Consider the following 22,857-nt stretch of genomic DNA (forward strand, 5'->3'; position numbering starts at 1 on the left):
TTTGGTGGTAGTAACTTGGTCCTCCAAAATGAATTCCAACTTATGTTTTCAGATAACAAGTCATTGTTAGAAGATGAAGGAAGTTCATTTAGTAAGCATTTCATGCCAAATGAGGTGGAGTAATTACCGCTAGGCGTAGGGAGCCAAACTAATTTATCATCAACATGACATTCCAGAGCACGTAACCAAATTGATAGAATTGATTGGATTGTGTTATGGTCAAAGAAATGGGCCAATTTATCGTGATCCCAGGTTCCCTTCTCGTGATTGATAAATTCAGATACTTTGATCTTGGAGAGGCCTTCAGTTATTTGGGTCTAATCTGAAAGGATGGGGGATCCATAATATGGATGGTCCTGTAGGAAGGTTGGGCAAATTTTCAAAAATTTATTTACTCTCATCTGGGAATCGTATTCCCAATTTAAAAAATTGTATTTTCAATGTTCGTTCTTGTAATCAAACCAGACCAAATATGAAACCAAGATTAGGGAGAGGTATATCTAATATGAAATCCATGCAAAATTGCTCCTCCCAACGCAGGTATTCACGCCCAAAGAGTGTACCAAATCCTCCCTCCACTGAAGATGACACAACTTAGGATAAGGCAGGATCAGCAGGTAATTCTTTACCAATAACTTTTGATTCTTCAGCAAGAATTGAATGGGGTAGTGAGCACAGGTTCAGAGTTGTTCCTTCTAGCACGAAACAATATCAAGATCAAATCTTGATAAGTTCCAAGAAATAGAGATCGAACAGAGTAGTGTGGCAAGAGCTAATCACTATATATATATATAGTGAATGGGAGAAGAAGAGGGGTGTTGACGTGCAACCTAATCACTATATATATATAACTAAAGAACCGAACCGAAACTGATCAACAGGTTAATTAGCTGATGATACTAGTTTGGTTTCAACCAGGGTTTCAAAAAATAGCCAATGGTTCGATTAACCAAACCATAAGCACCTCTAACTGGAGCACATGAAACAATGGATAGAATTAGAAACATACCTGAATACATGTTTTTCATGTTTTCTCCTACTTGTTAACTTTATGCTTGGTAAACCTTTCTTGCTAAAAGACATCAATGAAAGGAAACCTATATCTCCTTAGCTCTTCAAATCTTCCCAATGAGAACTTAGTTCTTCTATACCTTCCTTCAAGAAGTTCTACAAGTTCTTCTCCAATAAGACTTTTGGGAGGTTTAAAAAACTGAAATGAAGGCAAAACCCATATAGTCCACTATTGGGAATTGGTTTACTATAGGGTATTGGATTTTTTATTGAAATTATTGTAACCTTGTTACATATTTAAATATTTCAATCTGTTCTTTTTTTTTTTTGAAAGGTTACTGAAGGGATAAGATATCCATCACATGGACGCCCAAAGATTACTGAATAAGGGGGCGAATTTCAAAAAAAAATTTCTCTCCCTTCAACTGGGAATTGAATTCCCTATTTAGAAAATCATATTTTCAATGTTCATTCTTGAACCATAAACTGAATCAGATCTGAACCAAAAGGAGTAGGAACGGATTATACCTGATACGGAGAAGTAGTATATCCTAATGGAGGTGTTCACACCCAAGGAAGGATCCAAAATCTGCTCCCACTGAAGATGGCGTAGTGTAGGGTGGAGCAGAATCAACAGTGCTCTTCTAAAAGAACTTGACCCTTCGCAAGAATCAATTAGATGGCACGTGAGTACAGCTTCCTATCAATTCTTTCTCAAAGAAATGATGTCAAGATCGAATCTTAACTTATCCCACAACTGGAGATCGAACTTGGCAAAACAGGGCGGCAAGAACAAGGAGGTGGCTTGAAAAGAATTCTGCAAAGATGGTTAATTCTTCCTTCTTGATTTCAGCACTGAAGAGGATCTGAATGTGATCTCTTCTAAAGGCTGTCGCCCTCTCTTTCTTTTGTTAACCTAAAAGATCAGCTCCTAATCCAATTAGGAACTACTTATCCAAATCATATTTGGATAAGATCTCTCTTTAGGTGATAGGATAAACCCTTATCTTATCTGTAGATTAGATTAGCTTTCTCCTAATCTCATTAGGAGGTTTCTAGATCTGAATCACATTCAAATCTGGACTCTTTGAGTGGATAAGGTCAAGACCCTATCCTATCTGCTAATCCATCTTAGAATTTGCCCCATTATTAACTAATTAAATAGCCCAATTCGAAATGGGCTTTAGGCCCATTAAGCTTATGTGCTCACTTAACCTTCCTAACTACTGCCCAGTTGGGCTTTCTTGTATGGCGTGGGATCCAAACATTGATCTATACATCAGCCACATGGGTTCGGCCCAGCCTTTGTTACAAGGCCTGGCCGAATACACTGTTAAAAACAGTGCACCCCCTGAAACCCATCTCATAGGCTCTTTGGGCCCAATACTTACCATAAGTGGTCCCTGGGCCAAACCACCTTGTAACACCCAGGAACTGTGGGCAGATGCAAGATTAGCCTATCAGGTATTATCCTCAATGGTCTTACACTTAACCTCTCAGCCCATAATGATCATACACTGCCCGACAAGAGAGGACATCTCTCTCGGCTGCAAGGAACAGTGTTGCACTCTCTGCTTGTATGGATCCCAGGAATTAAAACCTTCTTGCAAACATTTCGAAAACTATATATATATATATAATATATATATATATATATATATATACTTTTATATCTCATATAAAATATATTTTGCAAAACAAATCTCAACGATTGAAATCGGCTGCCGACAGTCTGGTTTCCATTAGTGAGAGTGCATTCCCGATTATTACCTTTGTCTGACAAATGGGCTGATCATGTCACTATGATCACCCACTCAGCTGAATTCTCAGACTGTCCCAGCATACCCAGGTTTTGACCCCCACTAAGGATATCACTGATTGGTATATCAAAGACAGCCTAATCCAACACCCAGTGCAGTATCATAATCGAGTCTAGGGGTCGGGTGTAACTTTTCAGTTTTGCCCATCAATCTCCAAGGTCCAGGACAATGCTAGAAATCTAGTCCACTTCAAAGATTCAATTAATCCTACAATATATGTGCCTAGGGTCTCACCCTGGCAACTGAGACAGGCTACCCCAACAGACTTGGTGGCACCATAGTGTCAGTCTTGACATGATAGGTCTCCCCAGACCGACCCACTAGCTGTGAACATTCTAAACTAACACGAGTCTCATTAAGTGTCAAGTTTAAGGGTATTACACAGAAACACACCAAGGGAGCATGAATCAAATATGCATTATTATTCATTTACAATAAATTCATAAAGTACATCATTTCAATTGAAGCTAAGGGCATACAAAATTGTCTAACAGTTACTTGGATCTTTCAATCTATTTGTAGGAGGAAAAAGAAATTGATCCCTCAGCTTCTTCTAAACATAGGATTCCTCTCATTGTTGGAAGCACAAATATAAAGGCCAATATTGGTCGTAGCTACTTGGGGTTAGCAGACTGGGTATGGTCCTGGGTGACCAAGGTTCAAATCTTTGGAAACATCCTTTCTGTATATGCAGGGGTAAGGCTGAGTATATCTGTCCCTCCCTAGTCCCTACATTGGCAAGAGCATGTGCATTGGGGTGCCCTCTTTTTGATTGGGTATGGTCCTAACATTTGGCATTCTTTTTTTGCATAAAGTGATTACACTCAGACTCAAACATGTATTCTAACACTTGGTAGCCCAAGATTTTACTATTCCACCAAGTAATGGCCCTTGCTGGAAGCGTAGACACTATCTCCTGATATTAACAATGAAACCTATAACTTTGTTGGCAGTGGGCCCAACATGACTTGGCAAGGGCGAGGCAATGGTTTCCATCCTTTTTTCTTCTTCTTCTTCTTGCCTTGTGCAATCAATACATGAGGACTTCATGTTGTGGCCAGTAGGAACTAGGGGTAGCAACGAGCCGAGCTTTTCACGAGTTGCTCGAGCTCGACCGAGCTCGAGCTTGAGACCAATTCAATGGCTCGATTATTAAACGAGCTGAGCTCAAACCTATTACAGCTCAGCTCGTGAGGCTTGTGAACCGACTTGAATATATATAAAATAAAAATAATATAATCATTAATTATTATAATTCTTAATTTTTTAAATTTAAAATATTTTTTATATATTATTTTTATTTTTATAAAATATTTTTTTCTCAAAATCGAGCTCGAGCTTGTGTTTGAGCCTTATAGAATAGTCTCGAGCCGAGCTTGAACCTGGTACTATTCGGCTCGGCTTGGCTCGGCTCAAATCCACCCCTAGTATGAACACACTTATAACTGTTATTGTATAAAAGTTCACCATCTCTCTACTATGATATGTAAAGATGCTAGGTGTCTGAAGAAATGCTACATATAATGGAATATGTTGATTTCTTGCCTAAGAACACCATCCACTAGACTATTCAACAACAAAATAGATCAGAAAGTGTTCTAGCAACTGGGTGCATAAAAGGACAAGATATGAGTTGGGAGTTAGTTTTAAATAATCAATATTAGTCTACTGCTTAAATCAAAAGAAGCCAGATGTTGTGGAGAGACACAAAAATTTCATCAGTGAGACTAGGTGGATTCGAGTCGAGCCAAGCTGAATATCTAGCTATTCGAGCTTAGCTTGCCAATATAAACCACCAGGCTCGAGCTTGAGATCGAACTCAATTTGAGCTAGTGACTTGAGTTCAAATTCGGCTTGAGTCAAAAGCTCGTAAGTTCGAGCTCAACTTTGCTTGAGCTCGACTATGAGCCAAACATTTAATAAAAAATAAAACAGATACATATAATTTTTTTATTTGATATATAAAAAATTAAGAATTATAAAAGTTAGTTATTATTATATATAATATTATATTTTTTATATGTATAATATAAATATATAATATTATATGTATGTATGTATGTATGTATGTATACACTTCTCCATATATATGTAAAAACTCGATTAAACTCGTGAGCCTCACAAGCCAAGTTTTATTGGGCTCGAGCTCGATTCTATTAAGCAAACGAGCCTATATATTAGGATCTATCCCGTCTTGAAGAAGCCCGATTTAGACCAAGTTGAACCAAACTTTTCACGAGCTGAACTCGACTATCTCGTGAAAAGCTCAGCTCGTGGCCACCCCTAAGTGAGAGTGTCAATTGCTACCAAATCCATGTTTGTTACTCATGCATGCATGTAGGTTGAGAGCAAAATCACAGATGCAAGAACTAGTGCCTTGTTCAATGATTTATTTGTATACATGACAGTGCATTTTATTTCATTGGTTCTAGCGAAAGACCACATTTGACTTTGAAATAGCTATTCCTACTACTAAGAAATGTTAATAAGGAGCACATTGCAAACCTTCTTTCTCTTGGAGGGGAAAAAAACTTTGCAACTATGCAAGCTGATTTTTCCTCTTTCTCTTGGATAAAGAAAAGATCACTGCTGAAGTTTTAAAGGAAAATGTTCAGGCCATCCTTGATTACTTATTAGTATCATCATATGTTATTTGTATAATGTTTGGGAAAACCCTGTGGAGTAGCATACAATGCAAAATCATATATAATCAATGTTTTAAAATGCGGAGGCATGACAGGAGTCGTTCCACTACCTGAAGACATGAGGTGTAATTCATAATGTAGAGGCGTAGGCCTCCTTAAGAGGAAAAGGATCAAGAGGAAAGATGGGGAGAAAAAAGAAGAGGAAGGTAGATCTCATTTCTTTATTTTTAATAAAAATCATTTATATTAAGAAAAACGAAGATGTATAATACTATCTGAAAGGGAGGATCTTGTATGTATTCTACGTAACAACGTATGCCCTACCACGAGTTGATCACACTTTCTGCTCAGAAATAGGCCTTTGAAATTTTAGTTCCATTAACCATTGAAGACACTCTCCTAATTTCAACTGTATACACAGCAATACATGGTTCTAATAAAAATGTGAGAAGAACAAAGACCAGCCATATCTGTAAAACTGTTAGCATAGAAAAAAAAAAGAATGACAGACCAATCACATCTGTACAACTTCAAGAAAATAACACGTAAGGATAGTTCTTTGTCCATTAGATAGACATCAGTAGAGTAAGTGCAGTAAACCCGACAGGGGACTAGTTAAAACAAGCCAGCAAGAAATTAGCTTATACAAGATTTAACACCAAAGGACTTGGGTATTTTTAATATACTAGGTCATTTCTTGACTGGTTACTGTCCTCCTCCCCAACCCATAAATGGCTGAATCCATGACACTAATTTATTGTTAAAAGCAGCAACACAATTGATGAGGGGTACTCGTTATTTAAAATAACTATAGTTGTGGTAATCTTTACAGATATAGTCAAATTATCACTGTTACTACAAGATTTTCTTGGTAGAAAAAAAAAAAAAAAAAAAAACAGATGAGAGGAGAATTCCCAAATCTAGAGTCTTAGAACCAAACAATAAATCAAAGAGCATTTGTTTCTCCTAGAAACACATCTATCTATTGCTATAAATGATGCAGTGATGACTCACTAGCAAATTAGCTGACACCATCATCCATAATTAGTAGCAAAACGTTTTTTGGGATTAGTTGTTAAACTGTCAGAATCATACAATGTTGCTTTATACAAGCTTTTATGCATGACAATTGACTCACTTTAAGGTTTTGGATTTTGAGAAGAGGGAAAGTTGGTCAATGGGATTTTAGTTCTCATTGACAAAGAATCCCATGTTCATTTTTCAAATTAATGTGGGGGCCAGGGAAAGTTTATTTTCCTAGGTATCACTTATCCAGGAAAATGATACCCATCTCCTAGGTGGATAAATAATTTTCCCACCTATGAAGAAAGCTGCTACCACTTCAATGGGACAAAAGTGCCCCTTTTAATAATGGATTTTTATGACTAAAATGGTCATTACCTTAATTACCTGAGAAATAAAAGAACATGGGTAAATGCACTTACCTGGGTAAGCGTTTCCCAAGAAAAACTTACCTAAGTAATTGCATTTAACTGGATAAATAACTTACCGAAAAGTAAACAAAGCCTATAGATAAAACAGAGATCGTTAACCTCCGGAAGGAAAAACCTCTAGGAAAACTCAAATCTCTTTGAAGTTTGAACCCATAAACGATTTGGTTTCTTGGACATATCAAAATAAATAGGGTAGAAAACAAAAAATGAGTAAAATAGCAAATACAAGAAACTCAAGAAAAGAATCACCAATGAAAAGAGGGAAAGGCAAAAAATTTAATAATAACGCTAGAAGAAGGGCTTGAACCTTCGACCTTGTGGTTAACAGCCACACGCTCTAACCAACTGAGCTACTCCAGCAATGCTGATTAAATTTGCACATATATCTTCTAAGAACTCAATAACATGAACAATTCTTATTTTTCTGACATTTCCATGAACGCATGTTAATTTAAACATATATCATCTAAGAAAACCCCATAACATAAACAAATCTTTTATTCTCTTGTTTCTTTTGTCTCCACGGGGCTACACAACGGAGTAACCCATCCCCAACCCCATAACCACAATCCTTGAGTACAAATAAAAAAATATATTTTGACTAATAACGGCTGATAAGGGTGGATTCGAGTCGAGCCAAACTAAATAGTTAGTTGTTCGAGTTAGAACCTTGAGTTCGAGTTTGGATTGAACTCGACTTGAAAAAAATGCAAGGTTCAAAGTATCGACATATACTAGCCCGTATCGGCTAATACGTATTGTTCTGGGACCCCTCTGATACGCCCCTACAATGGGTGTATTAGGGGTCTGACCGATTCAAGGGTGGAGGAGACCTAAACCGCCCCCCTAAACCGATTGGGAAAAAAATAAATAAATAAAAAAGCAAGCACAAAATGTTGTATCAATTTGCCTGATATGCCCCTATCGATGTATCGAGCATATCAATATTTTGAACCTTGGAAAAATGTTTTATAAAAATAAATATATATAATTATTTTTTATTTGATATTTAAAAATTAAGATTTATAATAATTAGTTAATATTATATATAAAAATAAAAATATTATATATATAACATTTTTATTATATATATTATTTTCTATAATGTTATTATTAGCAAATGAGCCTATAAACTAGGCTTAGGCTCAATTAAAATAAAGTCGAGTTGAGCTTTTCATGAGCCGAACTTGAATAGCTAGTGAAAAGCTTGACTCGTGGCCACTCCTAACAGTTGATGTAACATGCCTCCCATCGAGTATTCAAATGAAAACATCAATTTCTCTTTTATCCTTTGTTCCATTGTCTAGCTAAGAAGGGTTTTAGTGACTCAGGTTCGTTTGTTAAGACTTGCATGGAGTGCATCCAAGCAAGGTTTTAAAAACCAATCAGAACCAAAACCGCTCTATCCACCGATTTCTAGGTTGACAATTTGATGTTCGATTCAAACGGACAGCCCGCTCCAACAAAATAATACAAGGTTTCTAAATTGGATTGAACATGAAACCATTTTGGGGTCCAGTTCCTGGGTCAAACAATCCGATCATCCTGTCTAAACAGGCAGTCAACTTTGACAAAAAAAATTAAAAAAAATTAAAAAGCCCAAAAATGGCCAAAAATTGTTCTTGGGTCAAACGGTTCAACAATTTTTTCGCCCAGGCCAATAGTTCGCTAACCAAATCAACAGTTTTTAGCCAAACAACAGTTTTAGGGTAAAATGGAATTAGTCATGTGACTGGTTCCCGATTTTTCCGATCCGACCGTCCAGTCCAATCCGATTTTGAAAACATTGAAAAAAAAATGGCCAAAACTATTGAACAGTTCGACCACCTAAGTTAGCGGGTCACTGAGCAATTCAATGGTTTTGGAGGACTGAATTTGTGGTAAAATGGAACCAATTGCCTAGACGGTTCCCGAGCCAAATGGACCAACCATCTGGGTCAACGGCAAGTCAAAAATATTGATTGTTTTGTTTGTTTTGCTTTGATTTAAATCATTAGTTTACCCAAAAAAAATAAATTAATAAAAACAGAAATTTATAATAATTTCGATTTTGACAAACTCTCAAAAAACAATTTTTGACAAACGCTTGAAACTATTCAAATAATCCAACCCTTCTCCATCATATTAGTGATCCTGAAAACCAAGAGCCGATCACAAGTGAAAAGAGAACCATAGGGTTTAAGGCTTCTTAGCAAAGGACTAAAGAATGGTCGTAGAAGTCAAATTATATTGATAAGAATGGATGAGAGGGTCGCACATGGGAAAGCCAGAGCTTTTAAAATTAAAAGTTCCACAATTTGCAATACATTTTGAGGGTTCGACCATGGTTTTCAAACCACTGTTCGTCAGACAATTTACATGAAAACCAATCAGGAGACCAGTTCACTTCAACCCCAAACCGTTTTTTTTTTCCTCAAAAAATACTAAATTAGTCAATATATTGACCTGGACAGTCAAATCATCAACCCATTTGACCAGGAGATACAATTTTCAGGCCATTTTCACTTTTATTTCATTTTTTATTTTTTTTAGATATATAGAGCTGTCAATGGGTCAGGTCTGACCCAACGGGCACAAACCATTCAGGCCAGTTTTGGTTTCAGGATCTGATACCAATGGGACAGTTCAGATTTCTAATATATTATCATGATTATTATTGATTTGGAACCAGTTCTATCCAGTACCAAACTGATTGAGACCCAATACGGTCCTTAATTATAATCGGACCCATGAGGTGTCAATTGTTTCAAGAATCAATCAGTTCAGTTTTCGGTCTAAAATTGCATATCCTATCCAGTTTGATTCAGTTCCAATTCCTTTATATTTCTTTTCAACTCGGTTCTGGGTCCGGCCTGACCCAACCCATTGACAGCCCTAACAAGGGTCAAAGTATCGACACGTATTGGCCCATTCCAGTACCCCTTTGATACACCCCTACAGTGAGTATATCAGAGGTCTGACCGGTTCAGGAGTAAAGCCCTAAACCGCCCCCCCCCCCCTGAACTGGTTGCAAAAAAATTTAATAATATAAAGCATCAAAAGCTGTATCAGTTTGCCCGATACGCCCGTATGGGCATAACCGGCATATCAATATTTTGAACCTTGAGCCCTAATCACATGTCAATCCATTCAGACGAAACAGTCAAAATGCATGTTACGGGTCCATCAGATCTGCACCCTGCATTTATAAACATTAGTCGAACAAAAGCAAATCAACCGTTTTACTTTGGCATTATTTTAAGGCTGCATTTGGCATTATTTTAAGGATGTATGATGCATCTCCTTTTTTCTGTAAAAAACTGTCATAAGGGCATTTTACCTGCATAAAGGAGGAAAATCGTTAAAATAAGGAATGCCAAATGCAGCCTCAAAGTGTCCCGATACTAATTCTATTATTAAGGTCAACAAAAGTTCTGTGAAAAGAGAGGAAAAAGGGAACTAGGGGGAATGTTTAGATGAGAGGGATATCATATTAACATGGGTCAGTTGTGACCATACCCAGAGAGGTATCATATTATCTTCACGTTTTTTTATCATTTAGTACATTAATTTGAGCGCATAACAATGTTACAAAACCGTATTACAACATAATGATATTTCCCTTTAGCTGGGCCTCGAGGTTGTAAGCAGTAAATAGGGAGTCATAGAATTCAACGATGTCTCATGCCTCATTCTATGTTCCCTACAAACTGCAAAGCCTGGTTATATCATCAAAACAAAGTAATAAACTAACAAAAACAATACAGGAAACAGAAAATCTTATAGTAATACAACTGTCGACATGTAACCAAATTTTAACAGCAAAATACAGGACGCCCATCATAAGAGAAACAAGCACTAATGTTACCTTAAGTTGGCCTCCCTTAAGAATTTCTATTTGTACACTTAACCGTATAAATGAAAGGATGTCTAAACGATTCTACAAAGCCAGCCAGCCAGTAGACAATCAAAAACCAACCTAATTCAAAGAAATTCCCTAATAAATCGGCATTAGATGCTGCCTCTGAACTTTGCTTCATATTCGTGGGGTGGCTGCAAGAAAGAATATAATATTATAAACACATGTCCAGAAAAGAGATTGCTACAGATCAAATGACAGTATCAATGAATCATAAATGCACAAGAGTGAATTCGCTTGCATTGTCCAGTCAGAGAAACGAGTACTATAATTTTCCATAAATTAATTCCATCCTCGTGTCTGGCAAGTGCACTCAATAACACATCATACCAACCAAGACGGGTCTAAACAGGAAAGTGGGAGGGTCAGATCTTTTCTCATTTTTTATGGTTGTGAAGTATATATAAACCACAGAATCATTTTTTAAAATGTACGTTTTAGAGATCTCCACAGCTCAATGGGACAACCCCTCGTACGCTTCTCCAGGCCGATTGGAGAAGGCAACATTGATAGCAGAGTTGCACACACTAAGAAAAAGTCTGAAGAAATCATCTTCAGATGGGAATGGATTGATAGCTGAAGGAGAACTTCGAGGTGGCAAAGCCCTTAGCTTCTCATATTTGTCAATAGAGAAGCAAGACCCTTAGTAGCTGCATTCTTGAATAGTTCGGCTAAAGGAGGGGTTACAATATCAAAACAACTATGGGGTTCCAAATCCACAAATTAGAATAAGCCTTTTCAAACATCAAATTATGAATTCAGCGCCATTAGCCATTCAGGTTCTGAGAAGAGGTTCTCAAGAACCTAGTGGCATTTTATTGTGATTATTTTCAAAGAATAAGTAATTTGAACATGGATAAATTACTTAAGAAAAAGAAAAACAAGAAAAAAACTTGAAGGAAACAAAGAAAATAAACAAGCAAAATTAGCAAGCAAAGACTTAAGCACATTACCATAAAAACAGCTGAGATTAACCTACGCGCAAACCATCGCATATGCATTGCCCGTTGAGTACTAGCTGCAGCTGAAACAGTTTCAAACTGCAAATAGACATAACCAGCACTATTCCTGCAAAATAAAACAACTCGAATAATGAGAGACGATTCAGCACACGATAGGAAGGCATCAATGTGATGTATGCTCACATGCAGATAAGGTTTAAAGTATCGATATGATATTCTGATATGAGGTGTATATCCTATCCGTATCCATGGCCATAGATACAGGATACACCACCACTGGATATGTATCCCACGAGTCATGCACATTGGCACAATATGCCTCTGCATCAGGCTTTATTGCACCATATTGGGGGATGCAGTCCAATATGCACCGATATTGATTATGGAAGCATATCAGTGCCTAGTTTGATGAAAATTGTATATTGATCGCTTTTGGATTGCTTTTGAATTTCAATAAAAATCAAATATTATAATTATAAAAGAAATTATTTTATCTATTGAAATGATTTGCATGTTTTATTTTACATATTAATTATATATTAAAAATAAATACATATTTATTATTTGAAAAAAATGGAGTTATTATTTATATAAAATGCTAAATTAATAATTTTTTTCTAAAAATTTAATAAAATTTTGAAGTAGAGTGAGAATTATTGCATGATGTATACAGTATACATGTTCTAGAGTCTTGGTAGTGTTGATTGTAATGTTTCTCTTCATATAACATATTAAAGTATGTATTTCTCATGTGTTTATACTTTATTCTTAGAGAATTCAGCTTTAGATTTAGTGTTATTAATGTATTTATGTAATTTGCATGCATTTCCCTAGCATTACCATATCCATATCTGAGCAGTCCAATAAGATACCAGATACCAATACTTTAATCCTTAGTCTAAATGATTTATAGAGGGCTTCTAAAATTGGGCTCTAACTCTAGGGCTGCCTTTATCAAATAAGCAAAAAGATATTAGAGGCCAAAGAAGGGGGAAGGATTCCCTAGTGTTAATTGTTTTTTTTTTTTTTTTGATGAATCCCTAGTGTTAATTGTTTCTCTTTCCCTAGTTCTAATGTGGACTACTTTTCTAATAAAATTTTCATTTATATATATTTACTTAGAATAATAAAATATTTAGGATTTTTAATAATTAAAAAAAACAGTAGACATACGAGTCTAAAAAAAAAAAGCAAAAAATCCACAGGTTTCCTTTTGTGATTTCCAAAAGGTGCTGCTTTTTTGAGAAGAGGAAAGGTATAATGAATTAAACAAAATAAAAATAAAAAACAAAGGGCCATCAGAACAGGCCCAGAACCAGGAGACCCACAAACAGCAAAGGTTGGGTTGTATTCAAAACAAGCCCACATATCAGAAACACCACCCATCAGGACCCAATAGACCGAGCAAAAAACAGTATCACAAAACAATGAAAGTACATCAGCATATCACTACAGGAACTAATCCGCAACCTTCTTCTCCCTACTGCCATGTCTCTTTCCTCTAGTACTGCTACAGCTATAACCTCTGCCACGAGATTTCACCTCCATGCCTTTGTAAAGTCGGATCCTTACCTTTTCTACAACCCAGCCAACATTCCAGGTTGTCAATAGACCAATCTGAATCCAAAGTCCAAACTAACCTCAGCTGCTCGATCTAACCTACATGAATTCATTGCGCACATTTCATGGTCCTTTAACACCCTAGACTTGTACAGCTCATGCCATTATCTTCACCATTGAGAATGAAATGCCAAGAAAATCTCCCAACACCATGCCTATGTCTATACTTTGCTTGATAGAATTGAGATCAAAAGGGCCTCATGAGTTGTAGGGATAGAAGTATGATAATAGTTAAAAGGTAATATGAAGCAATCAATTGTTTTGGGCTCAGTTCTAATATGAACATACAAGGGATAGGATTACAATGACATACTCTGAAAGGGTGAGTGAAAAGTTGTACACATCCTTCACTGTTTATATTTAATAAAAATTCAGTGTTAATTATCAAATAAAAACTATTTTAATCCATATTTATAAAAACATTTGCACATAGATAATGAAGTAAACACCAGATCAAGATGTAAATGAATGGTTAACACTTACTTGTCAACATAGATATGCTTGACAGGGCCAATTTTAGAACATTCTTCTTGAACTTCCTCTTTAATGTCCAAATCAAAGTCAGGATCCGTCTGGCACAGTAAATATGAAGTTCAATATTTCCACAAGTAGAACAACCAAATAAAACAAGTAAATTACAAACCTCAGTGGCTGGATCAAACATGTTCTTCAACAATAAGCACTCGCTAGGATTCCCAATGGGTTCAGTAACTGGAGATGTGACAACTAATGCTGGAAGAGCTGAAGCAAGACCTGCAGTTTGTCCATTCATGGGTACACCAGAAGATTGTAGATTTGGGGCTGCACCATTAAGTAAAGGCACTCCAAGTGACCCTGCAATGCTGCTGCATCTCTGCAAGCTTAGTTCGTGTATGAAGACATTTAACTTCTAGAAAAGAAAAGGCTAGAAATGAGAAAAAAATACAAACCTTGTGGCAATGCCTGTTCGATCCAATTTCTGCATAAGCATTGCTCTAGATTGAGCATTTAAAGCCTGCATTGAAATGATCAACCAACATCATTACTTGGAATTACATCTACTCAATGTTGAAATATGTGTGAATGATTGATGTGGCTTTTTCCTGTTCCTCGCTCTTTTTCATGATTGATTGTTATTGGTAGTAGTATGAAGATTTAATGAACATATTTTTCAATTCAGCACATCACTGGAGCATAAAGATATTGGAACAAAAAAGAAATGGAAACCCTGACAATGCAGTTCTGGGATCCACTGAAACAAGGATCTAACTATTAGAACATCACATTTCCAATTTTAAGCCAATGGTTGGTGAACCCTTATAATGGAGTTAAGTTTAAAATTTAAATATATTCCTTGGTCATAATAATACAAATTAAATTATATGCTCCTGCAGCATTTAAGTCCTTGTAACCATCTTTTTTTAAAAGTAAATAGGAAATATATATTAACAGCAAAATAAAGAGTTCACAACCTGTTAAACACATTTAGGAGGCAAATTCCACCAATAACAACTATTATAAAAAGATTTAGCCTCCTGAAATGCTGAAGTAAACTTCCTAGAGATTAATACAATCCTAATGGAATCTAAATTTTTAACAATCTGTTCAGAACCCAGTTCCTCTCCACTTCCGAGAATATGATCAAACCACTCTTTTTGGTAAAACTAGTTGAACCACAAAACCTCTTATTTATTACATTTATACTTAAACTTAATTTATGATGTGCTGCCAAATCAGTTGAACCATGACCCACTCAATGACCATTCCAGAAGAAAAGATACAGAGGATACATCAAAAATCCATCAGAAGAAAGATACATCAGAAGGAATGTAGAAATCATCCATTATTGAGCAAGGCTAAAAACTCTATAGGTCAGAATGTAGAAACCTCAGTGCAACCTATTCCTTACTACCTCAGTCCCCTGCTACCAAAAATCTAGTTTCTGTTATGCAATGGTGATACATCAATGGACACTCTCCTCTATCTCTTGTAAAGCCTTATATAATATGAGAGTCCCCCTATTCCTTAAGCTTATACCACCCAAAATCCTATCAAGAGTGGCAGTAGCTCAATCCATATAAACACCATCACCATCCAAACCTTATCCCAACCATATGAGGTGGTCTGCTATGTCACTACTTCCACCCAAGTCCTTTTTGGTCTACCCCTAGCCCTTCTAGCCACTTCAAATTGCAACAGATTACTTCTTCCAGCGGGTACTGTTGGTGGTTTTCTATGCACCTGACCAAACCATCTTAGTCTATTTTCTCTCATTTTATGAATCTAAGTAGTATCCATCTATCGCACAAGACTCCAGATGGACCCCCTCCATTTTTTCCATCCTGCTCTAATTCTAAGGGCAACATCCTCCTTAATCTCCTTTTTTTGTTATCAGAAAAGAAAATCATTAAGCATTAAAATAAATAAATAAATTCTATTGATAAAAAAGCATTAAAATAAATTCATTTTGTTACAATAAGTTGGAATATTCCAACAAATCCCTACTACATTGTTCTATATCTCCCTTAAAGCATGCCCGTAAATCCAATGAGATGAATTGATTTTGCTTGTCCAAGATAAAACCATTTTTTAATCGTCTTCCACTTCCAGCTCTCAGAGTCCAAGTTGTATTGATAATCTTAATCCTTGCAGCAGTGCCTTCAGTTCAGCTCTTACACAATGTTCTGAAAATCGTAATTGTAGAAAAGTTGAATCGACTCGAATCACGAATCGTATCATAAATCGTAAGATTATTTGTACTTTTTATTGAGTTGATTTGAATCACACAAATCATCTAAATCGTAATATTTATGAACAAATCGTAGGATTCAAACAAAAATCTTTAGATTTTTGCAGAAAAGGATTCAGACATAAGATTCGATCGTGAATCATATTTTAAATAATAAGATTTTAGTGATTGAGTCATTGCTTTCCTTTTTATAATTGAATGAATTTTATTGACCACCAAAGATAAGATGTGAAGTCCTCCAGAAGGTGTCTAGTTTAGTCATTGACTTAAAACCTCTTATTTCTAAGGTAGTCCATAAACTTAATTTTGCATTTACTCCTTCATTAGTTCCAACAATTAAGACAATGTCATCAGCAAAACATACACCATGGACCTCTTGAATATGTCTCATCAATTGTTTTATGATCAATGCAAATAAATAGGGCTCGGGGTTGAACCTTGGTGAAGACTCGTATCATAACGAGGTGTCCCACTATCTAGAGGCGTGAGTCCACCCTCATATATATCCTTAATTAGGTCTATATACCAATGTTATAAAACGTGGAGACGTGACACAAGGCATTCCACTACCTACAGGCATGACGCAAGGCCTAGTTCAGAACGTAAGAGACGTACGCCTCCCAAACACAAAGAGGCGTAAGCCTACTTAAGAGAGAGGGGGAGAGGGGGGGATGAGGAGGAAGGAGGAGGGAAAAGAGGAAGGAGGATCTCATTTTTTTTATTTTTAATAAAAACCTTTTATATTAAGAAGAATGAAGATGCATATCACTAGTTTGGGTAGTGCTGTAATGTTTGATGTTTATTGGATCAACCTTTTCTAATAAGGTTGAATTCTGTATTTCAGGTTAATTTATCTCTAATGAAAGTTATCATTTCTGATAAAAAAAAAAAAGATGCATATCACTAGTTAATAGGTGGGATTTCTTTCCTGCCCTTTCCTTTTCTTTCCCTTCCATTTCCTTCCTTTCCTTTTTTTTTTTTCCTTTTTTCTTTGTTTTCTCTATCTTTTTACATGGGGTGTGCATGTGGCGCATGAGGAGTACGCCTCTAGCGCGTCTCATGAAAAAAGTGTATGAGGCGTACGACTCAGAGGTGGCAACACCTCTGCCGTACGCTTCCCACACCTTTTAAAACACTGCTATATAGAAAACATAGACCCTAGGGTAGTTCCCTAGGTACCATAGCCATATTTCTTTAATAATTATTCATAATTTTCATAAGAAGAGTAGAGCTCATTTTAAAGTATAGAAAATCAACATATTCATGAAAAGAAAAAAATAAGAACGAAAAGAAAATTCAATAAAATATAGGGGCTGAACCTTTACTTTTGTTATATGAAAAGAAGAAAAAAAAAGTAGTAGTGGTAGTAGTAGTAGTAGTAGTAGTAGTAGTGGTGGTGGTAGTAGTAAATGTGTTGATTAGACAAAATTTTAAATTCTTACTTATTGGTTCAGGTTTTGAAGTCTTTGAGGTTCAACACAGCATTTAGCAATGTTAGTATTGATTAAATCCTAACAAATAAGAAAATAATTAAAAGAAATTAGTATATAAACACACAAAATGAATATTTTAGTTCAATAGTGCCTATTTTATAATTATAATGTCAAAAATAAATAAAAAGTATTTTACAATACAAAGTACAAAACTGCTTGGCAATAAGGCAAGGTGAGCCTCAAAGGGTGCCTACGCACCCGCCTAGGCGTCGCCTTGACAACTATGCTATATACCTATTGGGACTCCTTTCTTTTCCAAAACCCAAAACATTATTTATCTGAGAACTTATAGTATGCCTTTTCTAGGTCGATGAACATCACATGGAGATCTCTCATCTTCTCTCCACAGTTTTCTATCAATTGTCTCAAAAGTATAGCTTCCATAGTTGATCTCCCTGATTAACATAATTAATGCTTATGCACCTCAAGTGGAGAAGACTATTTTAGGAAAACTTACAAGGATAAATCTAAGAATACCAAATGAAGAGAAGATTTTTATAAGTGGAGGCCTAAATGGACATGTGGGGAAGAGAAGTGCAGAATATGATATGGTGCATGGTGGATTTGGGCTTGCGTAGAGGAATGAAACATGAGATACAATCTTATAATTTGCGATAGGCCAATAACTAATGATATGGCAATTGTAAACACATTTTTCCAAAAGAAGGATGAAAACTTAGTAACATTTAAAAGTGAATCAAACATAAGTGAAATAGACATTTTTTGTAACTAGGAGAACAAAATGAATGATGCGTAAGCATTGCAAAGTTTCCCAAGGGAAAGCTTAACCACACAAGAGAGAATAGCTAAGCCACTACGAACTAATATTTTTTTCTATGTTTTATCGATTTTAATGAGCTACATCAAGCATATGATTCATATACAGCATGAACATGACAACTAAAACAAAAGGAAAATTTTCCAGGAATAAGCATGAATCCCAAGTTATTTGAAGTGATTTATAACATAGTTACAAAAAATTCCACATATCATATATAAACATGGATTTTCCTACGTCAATCCAAGCAATTTGATGAAAACCATGCCCAGATTCTGCCCTACCTTCAACAAAAAAGTAGCAATTCTAAAATATAATATGTCTTCTGCAACTGCAAGCTTATTAACACTATTATCATTTGCTGAAAATAAAAAAACATAGCTTTCTATTGACAATTTATTTGATTTAAGCACCACAATTATAAAATTTGCATCAGATATTATTTGTTTCACTAACTGAGAATCATCCTGATTTAGACAAGGATAATCAAGTTTATATCTTAAGAGTCTACCATAACATTAACCGCTTCCAATATACAAAATTTAAAACACTGACAGATTTGACTTACCAAACCACCCCCATCATCATCATCAAAATCAGCAGCATTTGCACCAACATCCTGCACTGCAACATGTTCTGTGACAGATGAAACCTGTAGACATGGACAAATGAGATCCCAAACCAGATACAATCCTAGATAGCACCATATATGCCACTCATAAAATTCAACTTAAGATAGACAAGAATTACTGAATACTAGCATATCCATAAAGGTTAAACCCATACTTCCAAACAACTATACACCAACCTTGATTGTTCGACCAGCAATCTCCAATTTCCCATTCAAACTTTGAGCTGCCTTTGAATGTTCAATCTGAGCAAACTGGAAAAATAAATAAATAAATAAGTAAATGAATTCATAAATAAGTTGGTATGAAAAATGTCTAATCATAAAAACATCAACTTGAAATCAAAACTTACTTGAACAAACCCGAAACCTTTACAATGTCCTGTCTCGGGATCCAGGGGTAGTTGCACAAGCTCAACAGGACCAAATGGTTCAAAAACCTGAGGAAATGCATCATCAAAAAATGTATGACACACTGAAGAAATTAGCACCACATACATTTATCAAAAAAAAATTAGCAACACATAATATTATGAAGAGAAAAGTCAAAAGAAAATAAATTCCAACATTAAACTTGCACAAAGGATTGTGCATGAACATAGAAATGTGACAAGGTCCTTCCTCTATGACACCAATACAACTAGTATAAAGGAGGGGGAAATTAAAGGCCTGCTTCCAATGTCCAAATGATGCTATTGATCTATTTACTTTGCAATGCCCTGTCTCCTTTGAATGTGTTATTGACTAAAAAAAAGCTCATGAGCAATGAAAGTGGTATATGAATGTAATGGGCTTAATCTTGTTACTCAGGTACTTCAGCAGAATTGCAGGCTCTCTGTACATCTCTTACTTGTGTACTAAAACTTGGGGCCACAAGGTCCTTAACTCTCACTATTTCTCAGCAAGTTTCATCTGATTGGGAATTATCAATTGATATTGTGCAGCTCGTTCTTCACCGACAGCCATAAGTAAGCCATTTCCACAGCATTACTGGTTGGTTACTTCTGGATATTTGCTTCCTATCAAAATTTCTTTTATTCCCCTCATCCCAAATTATCCAACAAATTCATACGCTAGCCAGCTATGCACAGTCTCATGTAATGTTTGGGGAAACACCATATGATGTTAAGCCCTTTAAAATTTTCCACACCTTTACACTAAAAGGGCTTTATATGAAAAGATGGTCCACCCACTCTGCCTCCTTGTAACATTACACAGTTATACGAGGTTAAATCAATACCTCTTATTAAAAGTGAATCTCTGGTTAGGCATATGTACAGCATTGTTGAGTGACGCCACAACACAAAGGCTCCTTTCGATGGTAAAGGCACCTTCCACACTTTTCTTGCATGATAATGATACAGATACAGGATAAAGTGCAAGTAGAGAAATTCCATACATATGTTTTCCAACATATCCTCACAAACCATCTTTAGATTGTCTTCTCATTTTTCAAGTAAAAGGAAGTTATGAAAAATCAAAGAATGCAATTTTACCACTATCAAAAACAAATTAACAAAATTGAATGATTCAATCAGTGTACCTGTCGAAGCTGATCTTCTGTCATATTGAAGTGCAGGTTTCCAACATAAAGTTTTCTTGCACCTGCTCCACCAGCAAGACCCCCTGCTCCTCCAGCAGTTGACTGAACAAGATTCTTTTCAGCTTCAGAAGGTTTAACCATAACAGGTTGACCAAGAAGCAACTGACCAGAAAGAGCAATTGCCATTGGCACGGACATTGCATCATAAAATTCAATGTAACTGCAACATCAACATGTGACAACAATAAAATTATGAGGAAAATATAGGAAAAGGAAAGCACCAAAAGGAATGCAAAAAAAAACAAACTTCTAAGAACCAAAAAAATAACGTTGATATTTTATTTTTTTCTGAGGCATCAAAAACTTCACATAAATAAGTAGCTTATAAGATCTTTTTGGAGGAGCCAGTGGTAGGTAATGACAATTATGATAATATCAATATTAAAGTAGAAAAAAATGGTTAAGACAAAAACTCCTGAACAGCTTGAACATGACAATCAACATCAACAAATCTTAAGAGGTCTAAATTAGAGTTCGCATAAGGATCTTGGGAGAATGTATAGACCCAAGAGATATTTATAAATCCCATTAGTGTGGTCACTCATCTGAACTAGTTCAAAAACTAAATCAAATTGGTTCAATTTTTAGGTATTTCTCATTCAGAAAGAGAAGACCCATTTGTTTGTTTCATCAGTAATGAGATAGCTTTATTAAATGATTCAAAATACATGAAAAAATACAATCAAAGAAAAAAGAGGCTCAGAACAATTAAATGGAAGCTGCCACAGCCTCCTGAAGAAAAACCAATAATATCTAACCCCAAAGCAGATGTTTTAAATGAATTAATCCAAATAAAGCAAATCCTTAGAATAGAATCTCCAATCCAGAATGGCTAATGCATGCATAGTGAAGAGACAAATCACAAAATATATTTTTCATAATATAATATAGCACACTTCACAATTCAGAAAAATGTAGGTGGGAGGAGAGAAAGTTTGCCCAAGACAGTATTTACTGCCCTTTTGTGCTTTGTATTTGGGAGAATCTTTTTCTCTTTGGGTGCAGGTGGCTTTAACCTCAAGATGAAGTGGGGTGGCTTTGCCCTCAAGATGAAGTGGGTTTCTTTGATCCAAACATCTTGAGATGGCCATATGGGAAGAAGGAAGGATATTCAATGAGGAAGGATATTGTGGAGAGCAGTAAGGGTGGCTTTGATTTGGACCATATGGGAAGAAGGAATGGAAGGATATTCAATGAGAACAGCTGATCCGGAATGGAAGTCTTGGACACTAAAAATAAAAAGTTGTGCGCTGGGTTAAGATTCTGAAAGACTTTCTAGTCTTCTCACTGAGTGGCATTTTGAGAACTTAGAAGGAAGTGGCACTTTCAGCTCAAGAAAAAGTAAGAATAATCATGGAGTGGAGACCTCCAGCATCCAACTTTATAATTCTTAACTTTGATGGAAGCTTTATAGGCAACCAAGGTGTGGCTCGGTTGGGAGGGGTCTTCCATGATTCAGAGGGCAAGGTAATAGCTTTCAGGACCTCTTGAGCATGGTGATTCATTGACAGCAGAATTGATGGCCTTACTCCATGGTGCAAAGTATGCAAAGCAGGTTGGGTCCCATCAGTTGGAGGTGGAAGAGGACTCCCACGTGATCATTTCCTGGACAAGAAGTAATACCCAAATCCCTTGGGTCTATAGACACGCCTTTTGGGAGATCAAAAGTATAACAAGGGAGCCAACTGTCAATTTTAAATGGATGAGAACAGCTAATGGGATGGCGGATACCCTAGCTAAACAAGTGGGTTTTAGACATCAAATGTTTTGGGAAAATTTGTAATCTTCTGTTCGTTTAGGGTGGAGAATTTTTCCACCTTAATGTATCTTTAAAATTTCCTTAAATAAAATTCCTTTTTCCGATTAAAATATATGAGAAAAGTGTAGAACTAGCTAGGTGAATAGTTTGCACTAAAACATGAAAGCTGAAAATATATAAAGCATTGAGTATAATTTAATCAAATACAGCATCTAAATCCAATGACGTCAAAAGCCTCTCCCCTAAATCTTCGCTTCACACATCTTTGAAATCTTGATGCACAAGAACCCATTCAGCAACCATTGGCAAGAAATCAAGTAATCAACCACCAGTTTGAATAGTAAGAAAGAAATTTTCACTGATTATGCAGTCCGAATAATGAAATTACACATGAGTTGAACCCCACACCAAATAGGAGATAAAATTGTCTCAGCTGATGCCCCATGTGCAAGTAATAT

General features: G+C 35.9%; 1 protein-coding gene and 1 non-coding gene across 3 annotated transcripts in view; both read right to left on the reverse strand.

The window, feature by feature from the left end:
- Positions 1–7,216: 7,216 nt before the first annotated feature.
- Positions 7,217–7,290, reverse strand: TRNAN-GUU (transfer RNA asparagine (anticodon GUU)). The gene has a single exon. It is a non-coding gene; the product is annotated as a tRNA-Asn (tRNA).
- A 3,364-nt stretch (positions 7,291–10,654) lies between these two features.
- LOC148876294 (Splicing factor, CC1-like protein) overlaps positions 10,655–22,857 on the reverse strand; it is a 28,160-nt gene continuing 15,957 nt past the window's right edge. Inside the window, exons 5-13 of one of the 2 annotated variants that reach the window (XM_088966513.1) lie at positions 20,581–20,800; positions 19,391–19,477; positions 19,218–19,292; positions 18,978–19,061; positions 14,340–14,404; positions 14,054–14,252; positions 13,894–13,982; positions 11,782–11,896; positions 10,655–10,962 (exon numbers count right to left, since the gene is read on the reverse strand). In XM_088966513.1, the coding sequence (XP_088822639.1) occupies positions 10,921–10,962; positions 11,782–11,896; positions 13,894–13,982; positions 14,054–14,252; positions 14,340–14,404; positions 18,978–19,061; positions 19,218–19,292; positions 19,391–19,477; positions 20,581–20,800 (976 nt within the window). In that variant the 3' untranslated portion in view covers positions 10,655–10,920. Of the gene's footprint in view, positions 10,963–11,781; positions 11,897–13,893; positions 13,983–14,053; positions 14,256–14,339; positions 14,405–18,977; positions 19,062–19,217; positions 19,293–19,390; positions 19,478–20,580; positions 20,801–22,857 lie in introns of both variants that reach the window. The other variant, XM_088966512.1, reaches the window with a different exon arrangement.

The sequence above is a fragment of the Nelumbo lutea genome, chromosome 1 (genome assembly GCF_056320005.1).
Source record: "Nelumbo lutea isolate HS-2025 chromosome 1, American lotus-T2T, whole genome shotgun sequence".
In the NCBI taxonomy this organism is placed as follows: domain Eukaryota; kingdom Viridiplantae; phylum Streptophyta; class Magnoliopsida; order Proteales; family Nelumbonaceae; genus Nelumbo; species Nelumbo lutea.